Source organism: Amphiprion ocellaris, chromosome 3, assembly GCF_022539595.1.
Source record: "Amphiprion ocellaris isolate individual 3 ecotype Okinawa chromosome 3, ASM2253959v1, whole genome shotgun sequence".
Lineage (NCBI taxonomy): Eukaryota > Metazoa > Chordata > Actinopteri > Pomacentridae > Amphiprion > Amphiprion ocellaris.
The window spans coordinates 6,879,610-6,896,877 of NC_072768.1; the positions used below are offsets into that span (position 1 = coordinate 6,879,610).

General features: G+C 41.2%; 1 protein-coding gene across 2 annotated transcripts; it reads right to left on the reverse strand.

Moving 5' to 3' along the window:
- Positions 1-1,532: 1,532 nt before the first annotated feature.
- tmem86a (transmembrane protein 86A) lies at positions 1,533-17,267 on the reverse strand. Of its 2 annotated transcripts, none has more exons than XM_023284653.3 (3): positions 17,135-17,267; positions 8,667-8,931; positions 1,533-6,435 (listed from the first exon to the last, which is right to left on the reverse strand). In XM_023284653.3, exons 1-3 carry the CDS (start codon positions 17,216-17,218, stop codon positions 6,008-6,010), a joined length of 777 nt encoding a protein of 258 aa, XP_023140421.1. In that variant the 5' UTR covers positions 17,219-17,267; the 3' UTR covers positions 1,533-6,007. The 2 variants fall into 2 exon arrangements, with proteins under 2 accessions (XP_023140421.1, XP_023140422.1); XM_023284654.3 differs by lacking the exon at positions 17,135-17,267 and adding an exon at positions 15,045-15,202.
- Position 17,268: the final 1 nt, after the last annotated feature.

Here is a 17,268-nt window from a genome sequence, read left to right on the forward strand (position 1 = left end):
CTGAAAACATTTTTTTTCCTTTTGTTTCCTCAGTACTAAATCAAAAGTACATAAAAAACAAAATCTACACAAACTAAATATCTAAACAATGTAATGGTCAAAATGCAATGCAAAGTTAGCATAAGTATTGAATAGTCATAAGGAGCTTTTCCACGAGCAAAATTGAAATATAGTGATTAGAGGTGGAAAGGTAAAACCAAAGCCTACAATGGTAAGAAAAAAAACAAAAGAAACTTATATATCTTATGACCCCGGACAAGTTTCCATTATCTTTGTCACACCAGTTGGTCGATCCCTACAAAAAACTATGAGCAGCTGTAGAACGAGTAGATTGACAAATTCATGGTAGGAAACATCTTTCTGACAAAAGATATACAAACGGCAAACATAATTATACAGCTGGGGTCAAAAATGACCCCACTTGGTCGCTTGAAGTTTAATTCATGTAGAAACAAAAAAACAAAAAGTCTTTAATACTTTCTGACTGCAGTGTCCTCAAGTTCCAGATGCCTCACAGCTTCTCTAAAAGGCATTGCTTCCAAGTGGCCCGATGCTGAGTGTGGTCTGTGAATTAGCTGCCAAACAGACAGAGAGAGGTTACAACCCCTCTCCATCCTGACGTCACTATCGCTGGCTCCAGCAGCTCCATTTCTATAGACCCACCAGGGGACTGCCAGTGTCGGATTTTGAGGTTCAAATCAATTAAGCACCAACACTGACGTCATCGCTACCTTTCGCCTTTTCACTGCTCAGCTCAGGCACAATAAAGTGGAAGTAGTTTGGAGTGAAACCCTGAATGTTCAATCTAGGTATTTGGAGAAATGAAAGAGTTCTGCACTCAAAGGGAACTAAATGCTTTCAGCTCATTTTCCCTGCTGTGTTATGACACAGCTTTTAAATTACTGAACCTAGGAGATACGGGATGAAAGGCTTTCATAGCGTTCTCCAATATCATTTCAATGGAAGAGTATTGTTCAGTGAGGTTACTTCAGTGTTTATTTGGAGTGTTTTTATTGGATTTCATTATTTCTGAGGAAATGTGTGTCACCAGGAGTGTTCTTATAAAGGCCATTACAGAGACGCCTCATTTTCGCAGAAGACTGGAGTTCTTTGATGGCGAGACTTTGGGTGCAAATGAATGAAGCACATTTGGAGAGAACTGGCACAGATTCTACGGGGATAAACTATAAGATGTGTGTGAGCATGTTGGGAGGGAAGAAAGCAGACACAGGAAGAGAAGGCAAGACGAAGACAAAAAGAAGGAAGAGAGAGAGAGTGGGCTTCACTGGTAGCAGCCTGGGTGAGTTTCTACAGGGTTAAAGGCTGTTGGAAGCACATTTCCCACCTCGATCAGACAATAGAGTGCAGCAGTTACTAGAACAGAGCTCTCTGTTGTCCTCCAGTCCTTTCTGCCGTAATGGCACTTTAGCTGCTGAGGACCAACAGCAAAACCCCCAAGAGTTATAAATATCAGCTGACATTCTGAATGATTCTACGAAAACCACAAACAAAAGAGGCCAACACACAACGTGTTGAAGTTGCATTGTAATTGCATTTATTTCTCCAATAGATATTCACATTCATAGCAGTTTCACTACAGCAAAGAAACTATTTCTAAAGAAATGAATCACAAAGTGAAAATCAAGGACAGCAAGGTAGCCTACAGTATATTATAGAAGAAAAAAATGAGAAACACTTTGTCATAAAAGGAAGTCAAATGATGCATTGTAATGGGCCTTCAAAAGAAAAATAACAATCTAATTATTTGTAGGAAATAAACTTAACTTTTCCCACAGTGACAAGCAAAAATAAAAATGAAAAAAATGAGGTTTTCCTTGTTTGAAAAAGAAAGGATAACACTTTCAAGAAAGAGTTATACATACAGGTTGGTAACACTTCAAGAGAAAAGATTCTCACATGTTGATTTGTCACTTTCAAAACTTTTGTCTTCTCTCTCTTCAAAGAAAAAAATCAAGAAAAGGAAAAAAAAGGAGCACGTACTTCAGAGGATACAGTACACACCAATCCTTGGTTTTAAACACTGCAGGAGAGACAGACTGGCCTTAATGTGGGTAAGAAAAGTGCAGCACATGGTACACTACAAAGAGAAGGTGGTTATTTTACATACTTCTCATTAGCTTATTCTAATGATGCAGGACTGTCAATTGTAGAAAAAAACACCTGGGTGTATAGTGAGCACTGTGGTAAAAGGATTCATTTCAAGCTACTTGTCATGCATGAGTAAAGATATACAAACTTTTACAGCTCTATGTTTTGAATGTCACGGCTGCACGATGGTGAGCCACAGCGCATTCACAGCAAACGGTTCAAATCAAAGAAAAGAAACTTTAAATCAAAAGAAAAGTGCCAACTTCTGCAGAGGACCACGTGAGGCTCTCTCTAGCTACTGGTTCCAGCTCTTTGCGGAGGCCGAACCATACTGACCTCCCACAGCTCTCTCAGGTCCCTTTTGTCTGCACACACAAAGCTCAGAACAACAGGGCTGTTGACAGGCTGAGGTAAAGTGATGCTGCCTGCTGGCCTGCCATCTGTGGGGGGAACAGGATGGCAGCTAACAGGCTGGATGGAAAGACAGTCTTCCCCTGTGTGTCATATTTCACCTCCTAACCTAATTCCAGCTACAATATCGCTCAACAATAACCTCCTTCCTAACTGGAAGGCCAGAAGCAATCCTGCACCGGCGAGGAGGCGACTGTCACCTCCAAAACAAAAGGTTGTTTGACACACGAGAGGCCTGTAATGCTAATAAGTTACACTGGTTCAGATGAGCTCAGTTTTCTATTAAGCTTTGGTTATTTGTGCCCTTTGGAGGTGAAATGGAGCCAATAATTAAAACTAAATCCTCCAAATAGGCACAATAACTAATTTATTTCTTGCTTTCAGATGTTCAAACATCAGAGTGACATTTCTGAGTGTGAACTGGTTGAGAAAGCGTTACAAAAATGCTTCTAAATAAAGCATGTCTTCTGGTGTGGACCCACTACAACTAAAGTCAGAGGACAAAGTAAGTAGCGCTTACATAAATTGCCCACATAGTACGAATGAGTAAGACTGCTTGACTCAGTCTTGCCATCCCCTCATAGTTGTACTTGAGGCAGCGTACTAGAGTCAGTTGTGTTAACTAGCATCTCTACTTGTACTCCACTAACCCCTGATTAAAGACAGAATAAACACAAACGTCTGCTAGCGAGCCTCTGTGGATGGCCGTCAGCACAAAGGCTCATCTCAAATGCTGGAAACAAATTCAAACATGGAACAGAAGACGAGTGGTCACATAGCCAGACTGATGAAACACTTGTGACTGACAAAGCAGAGAGATTGTGCTGACAAGCATGCTGACAGGCTGAAAGGAGATTGAGGAACTATCTGGGAAAGAATAGCCACTTGGGCCAGTGTCTTTCTTGGTCAAAGCATAAACTGCGCTGTTGATATTCAAAAAACCTTGAAGAGCGTCAACACCATGGTCTGCCTGCAGATCCGTCATGGTGGCTGATGTGGTGCATAAACACGTTTTGATGCGTGTGTGGGTTTTTTTGTGCGTATGAGGGTGTGTTACCGACAGCTCTCGGGGTCAGTGACCTAGCAGAAGGAACCCACAACACAGGTTTGTTTCTTTTCCACGCATGCCTATTTTATAAACAGATACTGTATTTAGCATACCTGATATTTGGGTGTTTTTAGATTACACAACAATATCTCTCCCTTATCACTGATTTCTCATAGTGATTAATACTTCCTAGCATACTTTTGTAATAAAACTCTTTCCTTTAAAATAACCTCTTAGTGGTGTTAATGCCACTGACATATACTTGGCATGAAATGATTACTACAAAAGTAAAGTCAAGACCTTCCGAAGTTTGGATCTGCCTCCTCATATATATCAATACATGTGTGTTACGAAACAAAAGGTACAGTTCTGAGGAGGATTTGGGGATGAAGACAGGCTTAAGAGCATCGTGAGAATACATTAAAATATCCAGTAGTGTGTCTACTCTGTATAAACTATGTCGGTTCAGTTCACAGCATTTCTGGCCTTGAATTGGTTCTGACTTGTCACATGCACACGTTCACGCAACACTCACACACACGCACGCTCACGCACACACACACACACACACACACACACACACACACACACACACACACACACACACACACACACACACACACACACACACACACACACACACACACACACACACACACACTCAGAAACATGCATAAATGTAGACATCTGAAAGAAAAGATTACAGAATAATTCTTAAATATTCAGTAAGACACTTCATTTTAAAATAAACCGTTTTCAGAGGGTGGGAGGAATGAAAGGTGAGAAGGAGAAATATGTGAGAGATGAAAGACAAAATATCAGCCGACCTGTCGGGGATTAGCTGTGGTGGATTAAAGCTGATGAAGTGTTTGATGAGAAGGAATTATTAGGAATAAAGGGATAACTGTTCCCTCACATAACCAGCCAGTTCCCTTGTCTTCCTTTTTTTTTTTTTTCTTCCTTTGGTCAGGCTGCCCTGGAGATGTGTGCGTTTGTGTGTGTGTTTGTGTTCATGTCGTTATGAGTGAGTGAATGCCTTCTGAGGCCCAGATAGACACACACAGCGTCTGTAAACAACAAAAAAAAAGATTCCAGCCGGTAACATAGCCCTTTCTTTTCAGTCTTCATTACAAGAGCTCAGGCCAGCAACAGCGTGAGTCGGCTGATCTCGTCTAGCAATAAGATCCCCATGAACTTTTCCTAATAACTCCGACCAGCAGGAGCTGTAGGTGTCAGGTGTGTGTTGACGTTTGCACCCATGTTTCTTAACAAACGACTGGCAGGCAAAACAAATACCCGGCAGGCCAAAAAGGAGAGAGAGGTGGAGTGTACAGCATGTTATTATGTGTACAGTATAGTCTGCTGTGACTACAGTGTTTACTGTGTTCTCTTTGTGACGGCAGGACACTGACAGCAGTGTCAATAGGAACGCAACAGGAAAGACCAAGCTTCCACAAACAACCTCCACCTCCCTCTGGGCCATAACATAAGTACTACAATAAGCTACAATTTCTGTAGACACGCAACTTTCCCTTCCTGCCTTTCCACCTCATTGGTTTACTTTTTTTGTCTGTCTCTGCCATTATTCCTCTGTACATCTTGCTATTCAAGGACATCTTAATAGAAAAAAAAAAGATTCAATTCATCCAGAGAGACTGGGTGGGATGTTAAATAGTGAGCGAACAAAGGCAGTGAGTGAAATGGAAGGGACTGTGGATGATAAAACAGCAGTGAATATGCTCCTGGCTTTGAGAATAGCACCCTAATTGAAGGGAACACAGAGCAACGGAGAGTCAAAAACAAATCTGGGCAAATTAAAAAAAAACTCCCTTTTTAACAAGGTAAGAAGCAATTAAACACATTACAAACATAAAATTGTAAATTGCATTACTGGACCACATAAAATAGGCGTGTGTGCTGGGAGTCAGTGTGTGACTGTGTGTGAGAGGACTGTGTGGAAGGCGAGGTAAGAGTGTTAATCAAACACATAAATGCACACACACAACATCGCTCTCCCATACGCACTCCCTAAAGGTGATCAACGACACGCTCCCATTAAATTAAAACGTAGCAGTTAAACTAAATGAATACTCTCGACATAGCAGGTTAATATCACTACGCTCGTCTCCATGGTAACTAGGTTAAGAGACAGCCTTTCTAGGTTCGGAGGAGGCAGGTAGGACTGTTGTCGGGAGAGGATGAAGATAATACCATCTTCTAGGTAAGAAGACACGTGTGACACTACCATATTAGTGGGTGATAGCCATGTATAAACTGTGGTGGACCGGTCGCCATGGTGACGACAGCGTGGGAGCGCCACGCTGAGATGAAGGCCGGGGGTCGGGGATCTGGCAGTGAGATGTGTCCATGATCACTCAGGGCCGGAGGGGGAGCAGCTGCCGCCATCCCAGCCTCATGCTCTTTGGAGACCACCGCTCCTCATGTTCTCTTCCTGGCCACCTCCACATCCTGGCACTCCACGGCGGACAGCGCTATGAGCATCTGGGCGGCGTAGTAGGTGGCCATGATGATGGCTCGCGAATGGGGCACGGGGAAGCAGAACTTGTTGACGGCGATGGTGAGGTCGGAGACCATGAAGAGCACGGCGCCGAGGCACGCCGACAGCTTGGTCCAGGTCCACAGGTCGTTGGTCAGCTGCAAGCCTGCGATGGCCCTCCAACCCATGAAGCCGATCAGGGCGATGTAGACGGCCACCAGGTAGGTGAAGGGGCCGGACAGGTAGGGGTACAGCAGCATGTAGCTCAGAGAGGACACGGCAGTGATCACCAGGCCAGCGCGCCCGTTGAGGGGCTTCATCCCGAAGGCAGACGAGTAGAGGATATGGGTGATGGCAAACATCAGAAGGCCTGTGGGATAACATATGTAAGATTTACATCTAAATAGAAGAACACAAGGTAGTATGTTATCTGTTAGAGCTCGAGCAATATATTGGGCCAATATGTATTTTGTGATGACAACATATAAAATAAAAACCCGTTTTAGTAAGATGCTGGGGTTAGTTTAGAAAATTGGTTATTACATAATTTGTCTAGTAGAGTGGAGGTATGTGTCCACTAGATCTGGCAATTTCCCACATCCCATTCATTGTCTATATGAAACACACCACTTTACATGCTGGTCCGGTTGCGGTGCGTTTTGACTTCCATCCGGTGTGTCTCCTCGGAGCGGGCTGCAGCTCAATTGCATAAAGTAGACTCAACTTCTACTTTATGCATATTCAATGTAGCATGCAGAGGTTTGACGCATCACAAAACTTTTGTCAAATGTCTAAACTAGCCGTCGAACTGAAACGAGGACAGATTTAGCTACTGCACAGGATATTTCTCATCTCAGATGCTTTCAGAAATACTTTTTGCTGAAGTGTTTTCGTAATGAAAAGAGAAAGCTTGCCACCAAGTTGCCATGTTGGTCCAGCTTGAAATCCAGGAACAGACAGCTGCCAAGTCGATGCGTTTGTCCAATCAGGGGCAGGATAGTTGGAGAAGAAGGTCGGCAGGAGTTGAACACCAGCTACTGGCCACAAGTACACGCCCACCAAGTGGGCGATTTTCAGATGTGGCGCGTTAACATGCGGGAAAAACGCATCTAGTGGACACGTAGCATGGCTCTGGCTCAGGTGTTTACAACATTCTCAGCACTTTCTGCAGCACAAGTAGTAGAGTATGCATCATAACTAAAGCTACGTGTCCACTCTTTCTGCATGTAAACACACTGCATCTGAAAATCGCCTGCATGGTGGGCGGTCACTAGTGGGCCAGTACGTGGTCACATGACCCTGCTTTCAGCTTGAGAGTCCGGCAGATGCGTCGGACCAACATGGTGGCTCAGTCACAAACTTTCTTTTATTTCAAAAACACTTCAGTGAAATGTATTTCTGAAAGCATTTGAGGTGAGAAATAAGCTGTGCAGTAGCTGAATCCGTCCTTGTTTTAGTTCACCGATGGCTAGTTTAGACATTTGCCGCAAGTTTTGTGATGCGTCGGACCTCTGCATGCCGCATTGAATTTGCATAAAGTAGAACTCGAGTCTACTTTATGCAAATGAGCTCCAAGGAGACGCACCGCATGGCAGCTCGAAATGCACCGCAACCGGACCAGCATGCAACGCAGTGCGTTTGACATAGACAATGAATGGGATGCAGGAAATTGTCGGATCTAGTGGACATGTACCTGAAGAAGATGGTGGTGTGGAGTCAAGTCGTGTATTCACAGTAAGTTGCTAACTTAATTTGTAAATACATTTCTGGAAAGTTCATTAAAAATGAATCAATAATTTTCCCTTTTCAGTCTAACTCTAATATAATATACCCTCCTGAATATAAACAATATCAGCCAATATGTCGCTATGGTGATTTTTACTCCCTAAAAATCAATATCTGCACTGGCCCCAAAAATCCTATATTGGTCGAGTTTTTCTGTACGTACTCTAAATTAAAGCCAAATACTACAATAGTGATCCAAAGCTGGAGGACAGCTAAAAACAAAAGCAAATTAACTCATCTAAGTTAGCAGAAATTAATTAATTAGTGTCAATACAATTTGTTTCTTATTTTTTTTACATTTTGGCCTGTGTTTGTATTGGTTATGACTACTTTGTACTTAACAGGCAAAAAACATGAGTAGTTTAGATCTAAAACTTTACTTGGAGATGAAACAGAAAAAGTTGCTCCCAAATACTCTGAAATAATGTGTGATTTTGTGGGGAAACTTGTTGTGTTTACTATGCTAAGTACAGCCAGTCAAAGCTGAACCAAGAGTTGTTTGTAAACCAGAAAGGATGTTTCTGAGAGTTGGGGTAATAAATCTACTGCTCATGTTTTGTTTTCCTTTTCCATGTTTGTTTAACCTGAAGGGGTTTATTTAAAACGTGTACGAACACCTGGCTTGTTCTTCTTGTCCTTTTTAACTTCTTTACAGTGCTTTCATGGGGACAGTTAGATTCGCGATGACCCAAATCCCCTAAATAAGGCCCAAGCTGAAACTGTTCTTGTCACAGAATTGTAAAATCCAATTAAAAAAATTAAAACCAAGCGAGATAATTATTACAAAGTGACTCAAAGTGTAAAGTTTCTCCTCACCGTGGACGAAGTAGCCCTGCTCCTGCCAGATTAGAAAGGCGTCACCCAGCGCAGAAAAGATGAGACCAGCCAGGATCTTGCGAGCGCTGGAGTGAGCGCCGAGGAAGCTGAAGCCGTGGGCCAGTAAAAACACCCACAGGCAGAAGATGGGCAGACATTTGATCAGGGCACTGAACCAGGATGGGCTGGAGGTGGGCAGCCACAGGACAAAGTAAACACAGGTCGCCTTGAAGAATGGCACCAGTTTAGGGCCTTCACTCTTGACCTGAAAACAGATTTATTATTCACATTATTAACCGAGTTGTGGTCGGGTGCACTTAGGATCTTGCAACTGATTTTATCTCAAGGCTAAAGGCAGGAAATGCATCACACTCAATCAAAACAATGAGCATGTTATGTGTTTGAGGTACAGAATCTGATTTTTTCACTGAAAGGGGAAATATGACCTGCAAGTTTTTGAGCTTGGACAGGAACAGTCTTCTTTTTTTTTGCTTTGTGTGGTCATTAATTCATCGACGTCAGCCATGCTCGCGTGTGTTTTATGGATGAAACTAAACTTTGTTCCAGAAGGGGAAACGCAAGAAGCTCCCACCCTGTTCCTTTGACTCCAAGTAACCTTTTAATTTCTTCTTTCTGTCCTCACTTGTCATCTTGTTTTTCCAGCTCCTCCTCTATTTCACCTTCTTGTTCAAGTGTGTGAAGTGTGCAACGTGTAAAGCTCAAGTTCTTCTTTCCAACTGTGTTTCCAGTCATATTTCTTTCTGTCTAAATAGTTGGGGCCCAACAGGGTCACAAAAAGGCAAAAACTGCGCTGGTAGAAAAGGATTTCACAACACCTCTGGACTTGCAGCCAACCAATGATTCTGAGAATCACTCTTGAGGCAGAAGGCCCGGGATTAAAAGACAGAACAGACAATTGGTTGAGTTGGGAGGAAGAGAAAGTGAGCGAAGGTTTAGTGGAGCTGAGGTCACTGGATGAGAGATCAGGATATTCAAATAAGACGGGGAAAGGAGGCGGAAGAAGGGGAAAGATTTAAAAAGAATGGGCAAGAAATGCAGACTTGATGCCTCAGATGACTATTTTCTAGCGACTAATTTGCATTTTGCTAGTAAAGAGATGCAAAGTTTGATTGTAAAATTAACTAAATAACAAGTAAGAAGAGAAGAAGGCAAAAAAAAGAACGCAAAAGGAAATATAGAAAAGTGAAGCTTTAGAAAAGGGAGACGGGGAGTGAGTTAGATCAACATTCAAGTGAATGAGGCATCATGGGAGGTTATTCTTCCAGAGGAGGGATAAAAGTGCACAACTGCCCAATACAACAGCAGACCAAATTACAGTACAGGATCAAGTACAATGTTTGAATGACCTCAGGCCTGCCCTGGTGCACCTGATACGACAACCTGCAGGAAAACACCAGGGATCTAGCAGACAAGTTGACACCTGGTCAAAAGCATGCTCAAAATTAGGAATTAACAAAGATGAACTATTGCCTGGGTAGACCATTACTAAGCTGACAGGATGCTGAGAAGTTTATTCACGTTTGCCTGAAGCACACCAGAATACAGCAATGCACATTAGACCGTTTTTTCTAAAGAAGTCTACAGAAAAGCCGCAATGTATTCAACATTCTTGTGCATAGACCAAAACTGAAAAGCAAAAACACATCGTTTCAGGTTTAGCTGAGCTGCACCGGCTCTCTATATCATTAAGACCTGATTGTAGAGTATATGAAATGACTACGGACACCCTGTTGTTTTGCTCAGAAGATCTTCCAGTGTGGCTTTGGTAGATGTTCAGAACCAAAAACTGGACATTTCATTTTCAACAATGCTCTCACACTGCAGACAAACACTCCCAAATGTATGAAGACATTTCAGTAAAATATTTAGTGGACATTTGAAGAGTTCTGACAGCTTAAAACATAAGCTTCAGTTTACCTAGTTTTCCGTAACTTACAATGTCTCAGTGTCTACATCTGGCATTCGTGTTTTATCTACTTTCTATTACTAGTGGTACTTTCATTTTTCACTGTCTTTCTTACAGTACTGTACCCTTTATTACAGATGTCACCTCACATCTTTGTACCGTAAAGCACTTTCAAATAGATTCTTTATATACAACACAAGTTACAACTGTGATTTCTGTGTGACTATACTATACCTGTGTGTATATTCCATTTTCTCATTTGTCTTATCCAAATACAGGCAGTTTCCGTCAATTTTCTTTTCAAGTTTAGACTTCTTAATAACAGGAATATCAGGTTTGAGACTATCTGCTCTGACAAGGTTGAGATAAGCATTAAAATAAGCTGGTCACTGTTGATATGTTATTGCTTTTATGGACAAGAGGGCCTCTAGCATTCTGCTCACATATCCATTTCAGATACTATCACCCTCTTCCAGATGCAAGTAGATGAGAGGAATTTTGGACTCAGGCAAAGCTAGAGCTAGGTGTTTAATGGCTACTAATGCACCCCTCTTTTCACCATTATGCACTTTGCCATGGTTGTGTGTGTGTGAGTGTACGGTGAGCCTATCTATCCCATTAAGGCCAAATGGGCGCCAAGCAGAGGAGACAATCTGGCAGCATTCCCAGTCCAGCCAATATTAAAACCTTGTTTGTCAAGCCAGTGGGCGCGACTTAAGCACAGGACACAAGAAAACGCCACATATTTCTGTCGTACTGTCGGTATTCAAGGACAGGTTCATCACAACACACATGGACACACAGATAAAGTGCAGGGAAAATACTTTGCCTGAGAGCCGTGGGCCAGTGTCTTAAGATAGTTTGATTGTTATCTGTGGATATGGGCCCCACTAAAAGAGCTTAAAGAAAAAGAGAGGTGAGACTGAAACAGTATTGATTAAATGGGAAACTGGTGAAATTCAACTCTTTGGATTTACACTTTAAAATCTTCCAAGAAGTATATAAATCAAATATGTGCTTCAATTTAGCTTAATGTTCAATGAAAGAAATTGGATGACTCTAAATTACGATGGGGCCTGGTGTTAGAATATTACTGCTTTTGCCATATCATCTCCCATTACTGATGAAAGATTTCCCTTTCCCATTAACCTAAAAAGTAATCGCAGCAAGTTGCTCCATCAAGAAGGTGTAATTGCTTGCTGGAATTCACAAACGGCTCCACGGTGGTTGTAATGGTTTTATTTCTCTCAGGAACAGCCAGGGCCTTATTGTACTCCACTTACACTGACTGAGGAATTTGTTTGTCTGTGGGGACACTAAAGGCAAAAGGACGTCAATGATGGTGGACAGTCATGTGTGACAGCTGGCTGTGGTGATCATTAAATAGAAGAAGAAAAGAAAAGATACAGAGTACGTACTGCTTCATTTGAGAGTCAAACAAAATGAGCTAAATGTTATCATGTATCTATCTGAATGATCACATTATAAATAAAGACGGTTTGCTAAAGCACTGTGCTTCATGCAGCTGAATGGGTGTAAACACCTCCCTCTGTCTCCTGTTTAACCATAACACAGTTAATGATTGACTGCATTTACCGGGTTACTAACAAGTGATACATCATGTTGTTCAAAAGATGGAATGACTCTCCTTTCCAGTGCCCAAAACCAATGAAATAGCTTTACCAAACAACAGATTTTTACTTGATGCTGCGCTTCTTAAACTGTGCAAAATTACAATTCAATGTACAAGTTAGTAAACGGTGCAGAATCAGCCGAGGAAAAATGACACTGATCTGCATATCTTCTGTGATCTAACTATCAGCAACTTCTCTGAACCAGGACTCAGTTCGCGACTACGGATCACCACTTGTAGGATGCCAGAAACCTGATACACGGAAAGATTTAAAGACCTGCAAACTCCTGCATACTCAAACTGTAACATAAGTATGGACCTGGCAGCCACAGCTGACATGTGCGTCATATGACAATGGTATTTCTGCGTAGCATCACACTACACCGTTTCCTTCCACCTTACAGAGGTCATTTGCGGACAAGCAGAACAGCTTAGCACAGCCCAGCATATAGAGGAACACTATACCGGACCTCAGGGGCATCGACCTCTGTAACAGACCCTATGTAGGAGCCATAAATTAACAGTTTTATTATATTGTTAAGGGGCATATTAATTGTTGTGTTTGATTGGTTATGATATTCAGGCATATGGGTTCTGTAAAGTGTCTTGAGACAATTTGACCTGTAATTGGCGCTATATAAATATAACTGAATTGAAATCATGTTGGATAGAGGGATAGCGGGTCACATGCATATGGGCGTGGATAATTAAGCGAATATATACACCTGTTCACCTGTCTTGACTTTTTTTATTGTTTGAGAGGGGGTGAGCTGGGTCACCTTATTTTTTGTTGACCGCTATTTTTCTTCCATCGCTTTGATTGTTTTGATTATGACTTTGTGCATGCTATCACGAGTTGATTATCTTTTTTCTTTAATTAATAAAAGGCTAAATATATTCTTTGGAAATCTGAGTGGATTCTTTTGTTTAGTCAGACAAACATTCCCAGCCTCAGTCTCTCAGCGACTCTCATTCGTTGAAGTCGCTACACCATATTTGTTGCATTATAAAAACGCATGAATTTTTGAAAATTTGAGGAAAAACATTTACTCGTGACATGTCTCTACAGTGTTATCAACAGAGCCAGAAATCAAAGGAAAACTCCAGCTGTATGTCTGGGCTACAGCAGGTACTTGCTAACAAGTCCACACCTGAAAAAGAAGATTCTAGTCTGAGTGTGTGTGCTCTGAGCGGTTGATTCTACATCATCTGGAAGCAGATAAAAGCTGATAAATTCCCTTGAGAGCACAACAATCTGTTCACCAGATGGCACAGAGAGTGGCAGTGTTTGTCAGAACCTAGTTTACAGACAGGAAAATATACAATACGTAGATGTAACAACTGAGTGAGAGCAGCATTTTTAGACTAGAATACAATAGAATAGAATACAATGGAACAGAATAGAATAGCTTTATTGTCATCATACATGGAAGCATGACGAAAATATAAGTAGATGCCACTGGATGGTGCATTGAAACAAGCTAAATTAACAACAACAAATAGGAAAACAAAACTATATTAAGAATTCCAACATATGCCAAAGAGGCAAGATACATACAGTACAGTGAGGAGGTAATGGGATCGAATAAAAGCCAATAAAATAGAATAAATATTGGCAGGAGATTGCACGTAAGCAGCATTATTAAAAGTGACACTGTGCGTTATTGTTTTGAGTTGAGAAGTCTGATGGACCATGGGTAAAAACTGTTTCTCAGCCTGCTTGTCCTGCATGTTAAGGGGCATTTGACAGGGTAATTGTTACTTTTAGTGATACATTTACCTCTGAACAGATATATATATATATATATATATACTTTTTGAAATGTAACGCAGCTCAACAGATCGCTGAATAAGAAAATAAAGAAAATTAAATACAAAAGGGTTACTTCTATCTGGGGAAACAGCAGTGCCTAAAACTATTTTTTATCCCAACACAAGCCTCTACAAACCTCCTCGCTGCAACACTTGAGCAAAGCCGGTACCTGCCCAGCATCCTCATCACTAAGGCAACTAGTCTGTATGGCAAGCATTCCTCCACACAGGCTCCTCTCAAACACTACACATCAGGGTTTACTACAGGCCAAGTTACACCACACCATCCTTCATGGCCCCTGCAGATGGGGTAAAATTTCATAGCAGCTCTGTCAAAGTAAGAGGATGCTAGGGCCGGTTAAATTATTCACGTAGCTATAATTTTTATTGTCAAAATGGACAGTTTCCTTATCAGGTCGATTATGGAGCTAATGGATAGTCTAAACAATAGAGTCTATATAAAGCACAGCCTAAGCAAAGGAGATGTAAAGAAAGCCAGCCACAGTTGCTCGGCGCATGCGTTACTGAAGGGTACAGGAAAGGGGGGGAAATAGACAAAAAAGGTCGTCACATGACAGGGTTTTTTTTTTTTTGTCTTTGGAAATTTGTGGAAGCGTCCTTATGTTCGTGGAATATCGAGGAGGAATAAAGTGAAGAGTCGCTGCTGTGTGAAAATGACAGCGCTTCCTGCATTTCAATAAGCTGCTAAATAACGAGGAAACAAGCCGCGTGTTTAAAGGGGCTGATAATTCAGCGAACAGACACTGGTATTTACAGGCAGTTCAATTATTGCCGATAGCCATGCACTGGCCTTCCGAGACAAAGTATGAAGAGCTATGAATAACACAGAAAATACACCGATAAACGCTGAATGAGTAACTGGAGCCAGTGAATACTGAACGCTGATAAACAGTATTAAGGGTGCTACCTTCCGAAGTGTCGTTATCGTGTAACTAGCTAAACTAGCTGCTATTATTAATGTTTGTTTTTTAATGCTGATACTCACCACTGTTACCGGAGAAACCATGTCGCCCTTCGTGCTGCCCGTGTCGGTAGAAAAAACGGTAAATAAATTCGTTTCTGTCCTCTTGTTGATGTTGTACTGTGAGAGAGATGCCGATTGTTTTTGTCCTCGATCCGGTGGGCGGTCCGGCGGAGGATACGTAGCGTTACGTGTTAACCAATCGGAGCAGGCAGTGGTAGCATGGGGGGGGACTGTCTATCATGATCCAATAGGAGCAGAGAATGCCCTTTAGAGGGGCGGGCCAAGAAGTCAGGAACCCCCCTGATAGGAGGAGTCGGTGTGCTGTTTACATATCGGAGCAGATGGCCTGTATTTACATTTTACAGAAATGGAGCTCATTGGTATGATGTGTCGAGTTTTCTTGTCGAGTTATCTTTGATTATGCGGCGAAATCCAGTGTAAATGGGTCAGATCAGACGTTAGAATTAAACATAAAGCCTTGGAAATATCTATATGAGAAAAATGTTGCTCTTTTCTAGCTATCAATACAGATTCAGGATCTTCATTTGGACCTCTCATCACTTGGAGTTCTTGATGCTATAGAATAACAGAATCAGGATTCTTTTTATTACCAAGCTGGTTTTCATATACGAGCCATTTCGCTTGGTATTTCGATGCATAACAGTAAGCACTGAGAAGTAGAACATTTAAAGCATAATAAAAGATTTTTTAAAAACTAAGGGTTTCAAGCAAAATAGACATGAAGTGTTATATAACTAAGAAGCAAGTGCTACAAGTAAAAAAAAGCACGTGAAGCGATTATAAAATAATAAAGTAATCAAAATATTTACAAATCTAAACGAGACAGCTGTATAGATTGCACAATAACGTGCGAATTGTTCACTTGGAAATGTGAATGTGTGAATATCCTCACTCTGCTTGACTCGGTATGATCAAGACACCCTCAGTCCCTGGAAAAATTATATGCGCATCCATACCATGAAAGTGCTCCTTAGGTTGGTATTCTGCTTGACTCTGATCAGGGGTCGCCAGATATGTTGGATATGCATATTAAGTTCAAAACAGTGCCATTAAACAATGATTTTTTTTTCTTTTTATAAAAACCTAATAGCAGGCCATCACTTTCATTCTGTGCAATTCCACAAATGAGTTGAATATAACTGTTTTACTCATATATTGTCTAAATTTTAATGTTAGTTTATTTGAGTATTCATTTTTTTCCTGATCTACTACACTGCATGTGCAAGTGATGTATGTTTCTTGCCAATTCACTTTATGTATTTAGAAAGACATGTTTTATGAAAGCACATTACATAAAACAAGTATGTTAATTCTATCACTTCAACCCAAAGAGAGACCCTCTGCACAGTGACTGCTTATACTTTAATAAAGTACATTTAGCTCATGATATTTGACACTTTTATATATATATTATAGTTGTCAGCTTTTAGGATTTTGGCTTGTAATTCCGTCCTGCTGCAGAACTGTACACTGTAACTTTCACCAGCTGAAACCGTGTAGTTCTCTTGCAAACTACTTTAGACATGAAATGAATTAAATGCTTATTTTATAAAGGGAGAAATTACACGAATCACACTTGTACAATAGCTATAACGACTCACAGTTCTAGAGTATTCTAGATATGTACAATAGTAGCGACATCATGTGGTCTACAGCTGTCAGAGATCTTTTTGGACGGACATTGCGTAAGGAAACCGGGGGAGGAACGGCGGAAAGTGACAGTAATACATCAAATTTAGGTAATACAGGTTATCAACTGAGAGGATTTAACGTGAAGTCCTAAAACCCCTTAATTTGCTTTAGGCATTCCATGCAACTTGATAACGCTTAAAGTTTATACCAAAGCAGATTAATGTTTCCCCCTTTTATTTTAAACAGTAAAACTCGTCTCTGCCTCGCTCCAACTTCCCCACGGTTCATTATCAATTAAGATCATTGATGTATTATCTGTATTAGCAGCCTACACTTATAGTCAAGATAGACACCCTCCTCGACAGCCATGAATCCACATGAGGGCAGGTGGAGCGTCACCGCGGTATCATCACATACAAGAACCAGCAAGAAAATAAACCCAAAATACAAACGTTTACCTCATTATCGTCACTCGGCTTGAAAAAAATCCTCAAAATCCGAACGAGTGAAACTGTAAGAATAAAGTATCTCTCTGATAACATGTCTTGACGTGTTTGCTGACTGTCTCTTACAAAGACGGAAGTACGCAGAA

What these genes read in the sequence shown, in the direction of transcription:
- tmem86a (XM_023284653.3), bottom strand. Translation starts at nt 17,218, where the DNA reads ATGTTATCAGAGAGATACTTTATTCTTACAGTTTCACTCGTTCGGATT. An exon ending in AGCCGAGTGACGATAATGAG is followed by an intron (nt 8,932 to 17,134) that starts GTAAACGTTTGT and finishes ATCTGTTTTCAG; the next exon opens with GTCAAGAGTGAAGGCCCTAA. An exon ending in GCAGGGCTACTTCGTCCACG is followed by an intron (nt 6,436 to 8,666) that starts GTGAGGAGAAAC and finishes GTTATCCCACAG; the next exon opens with GCCTTCTGATGTTTGCCATC.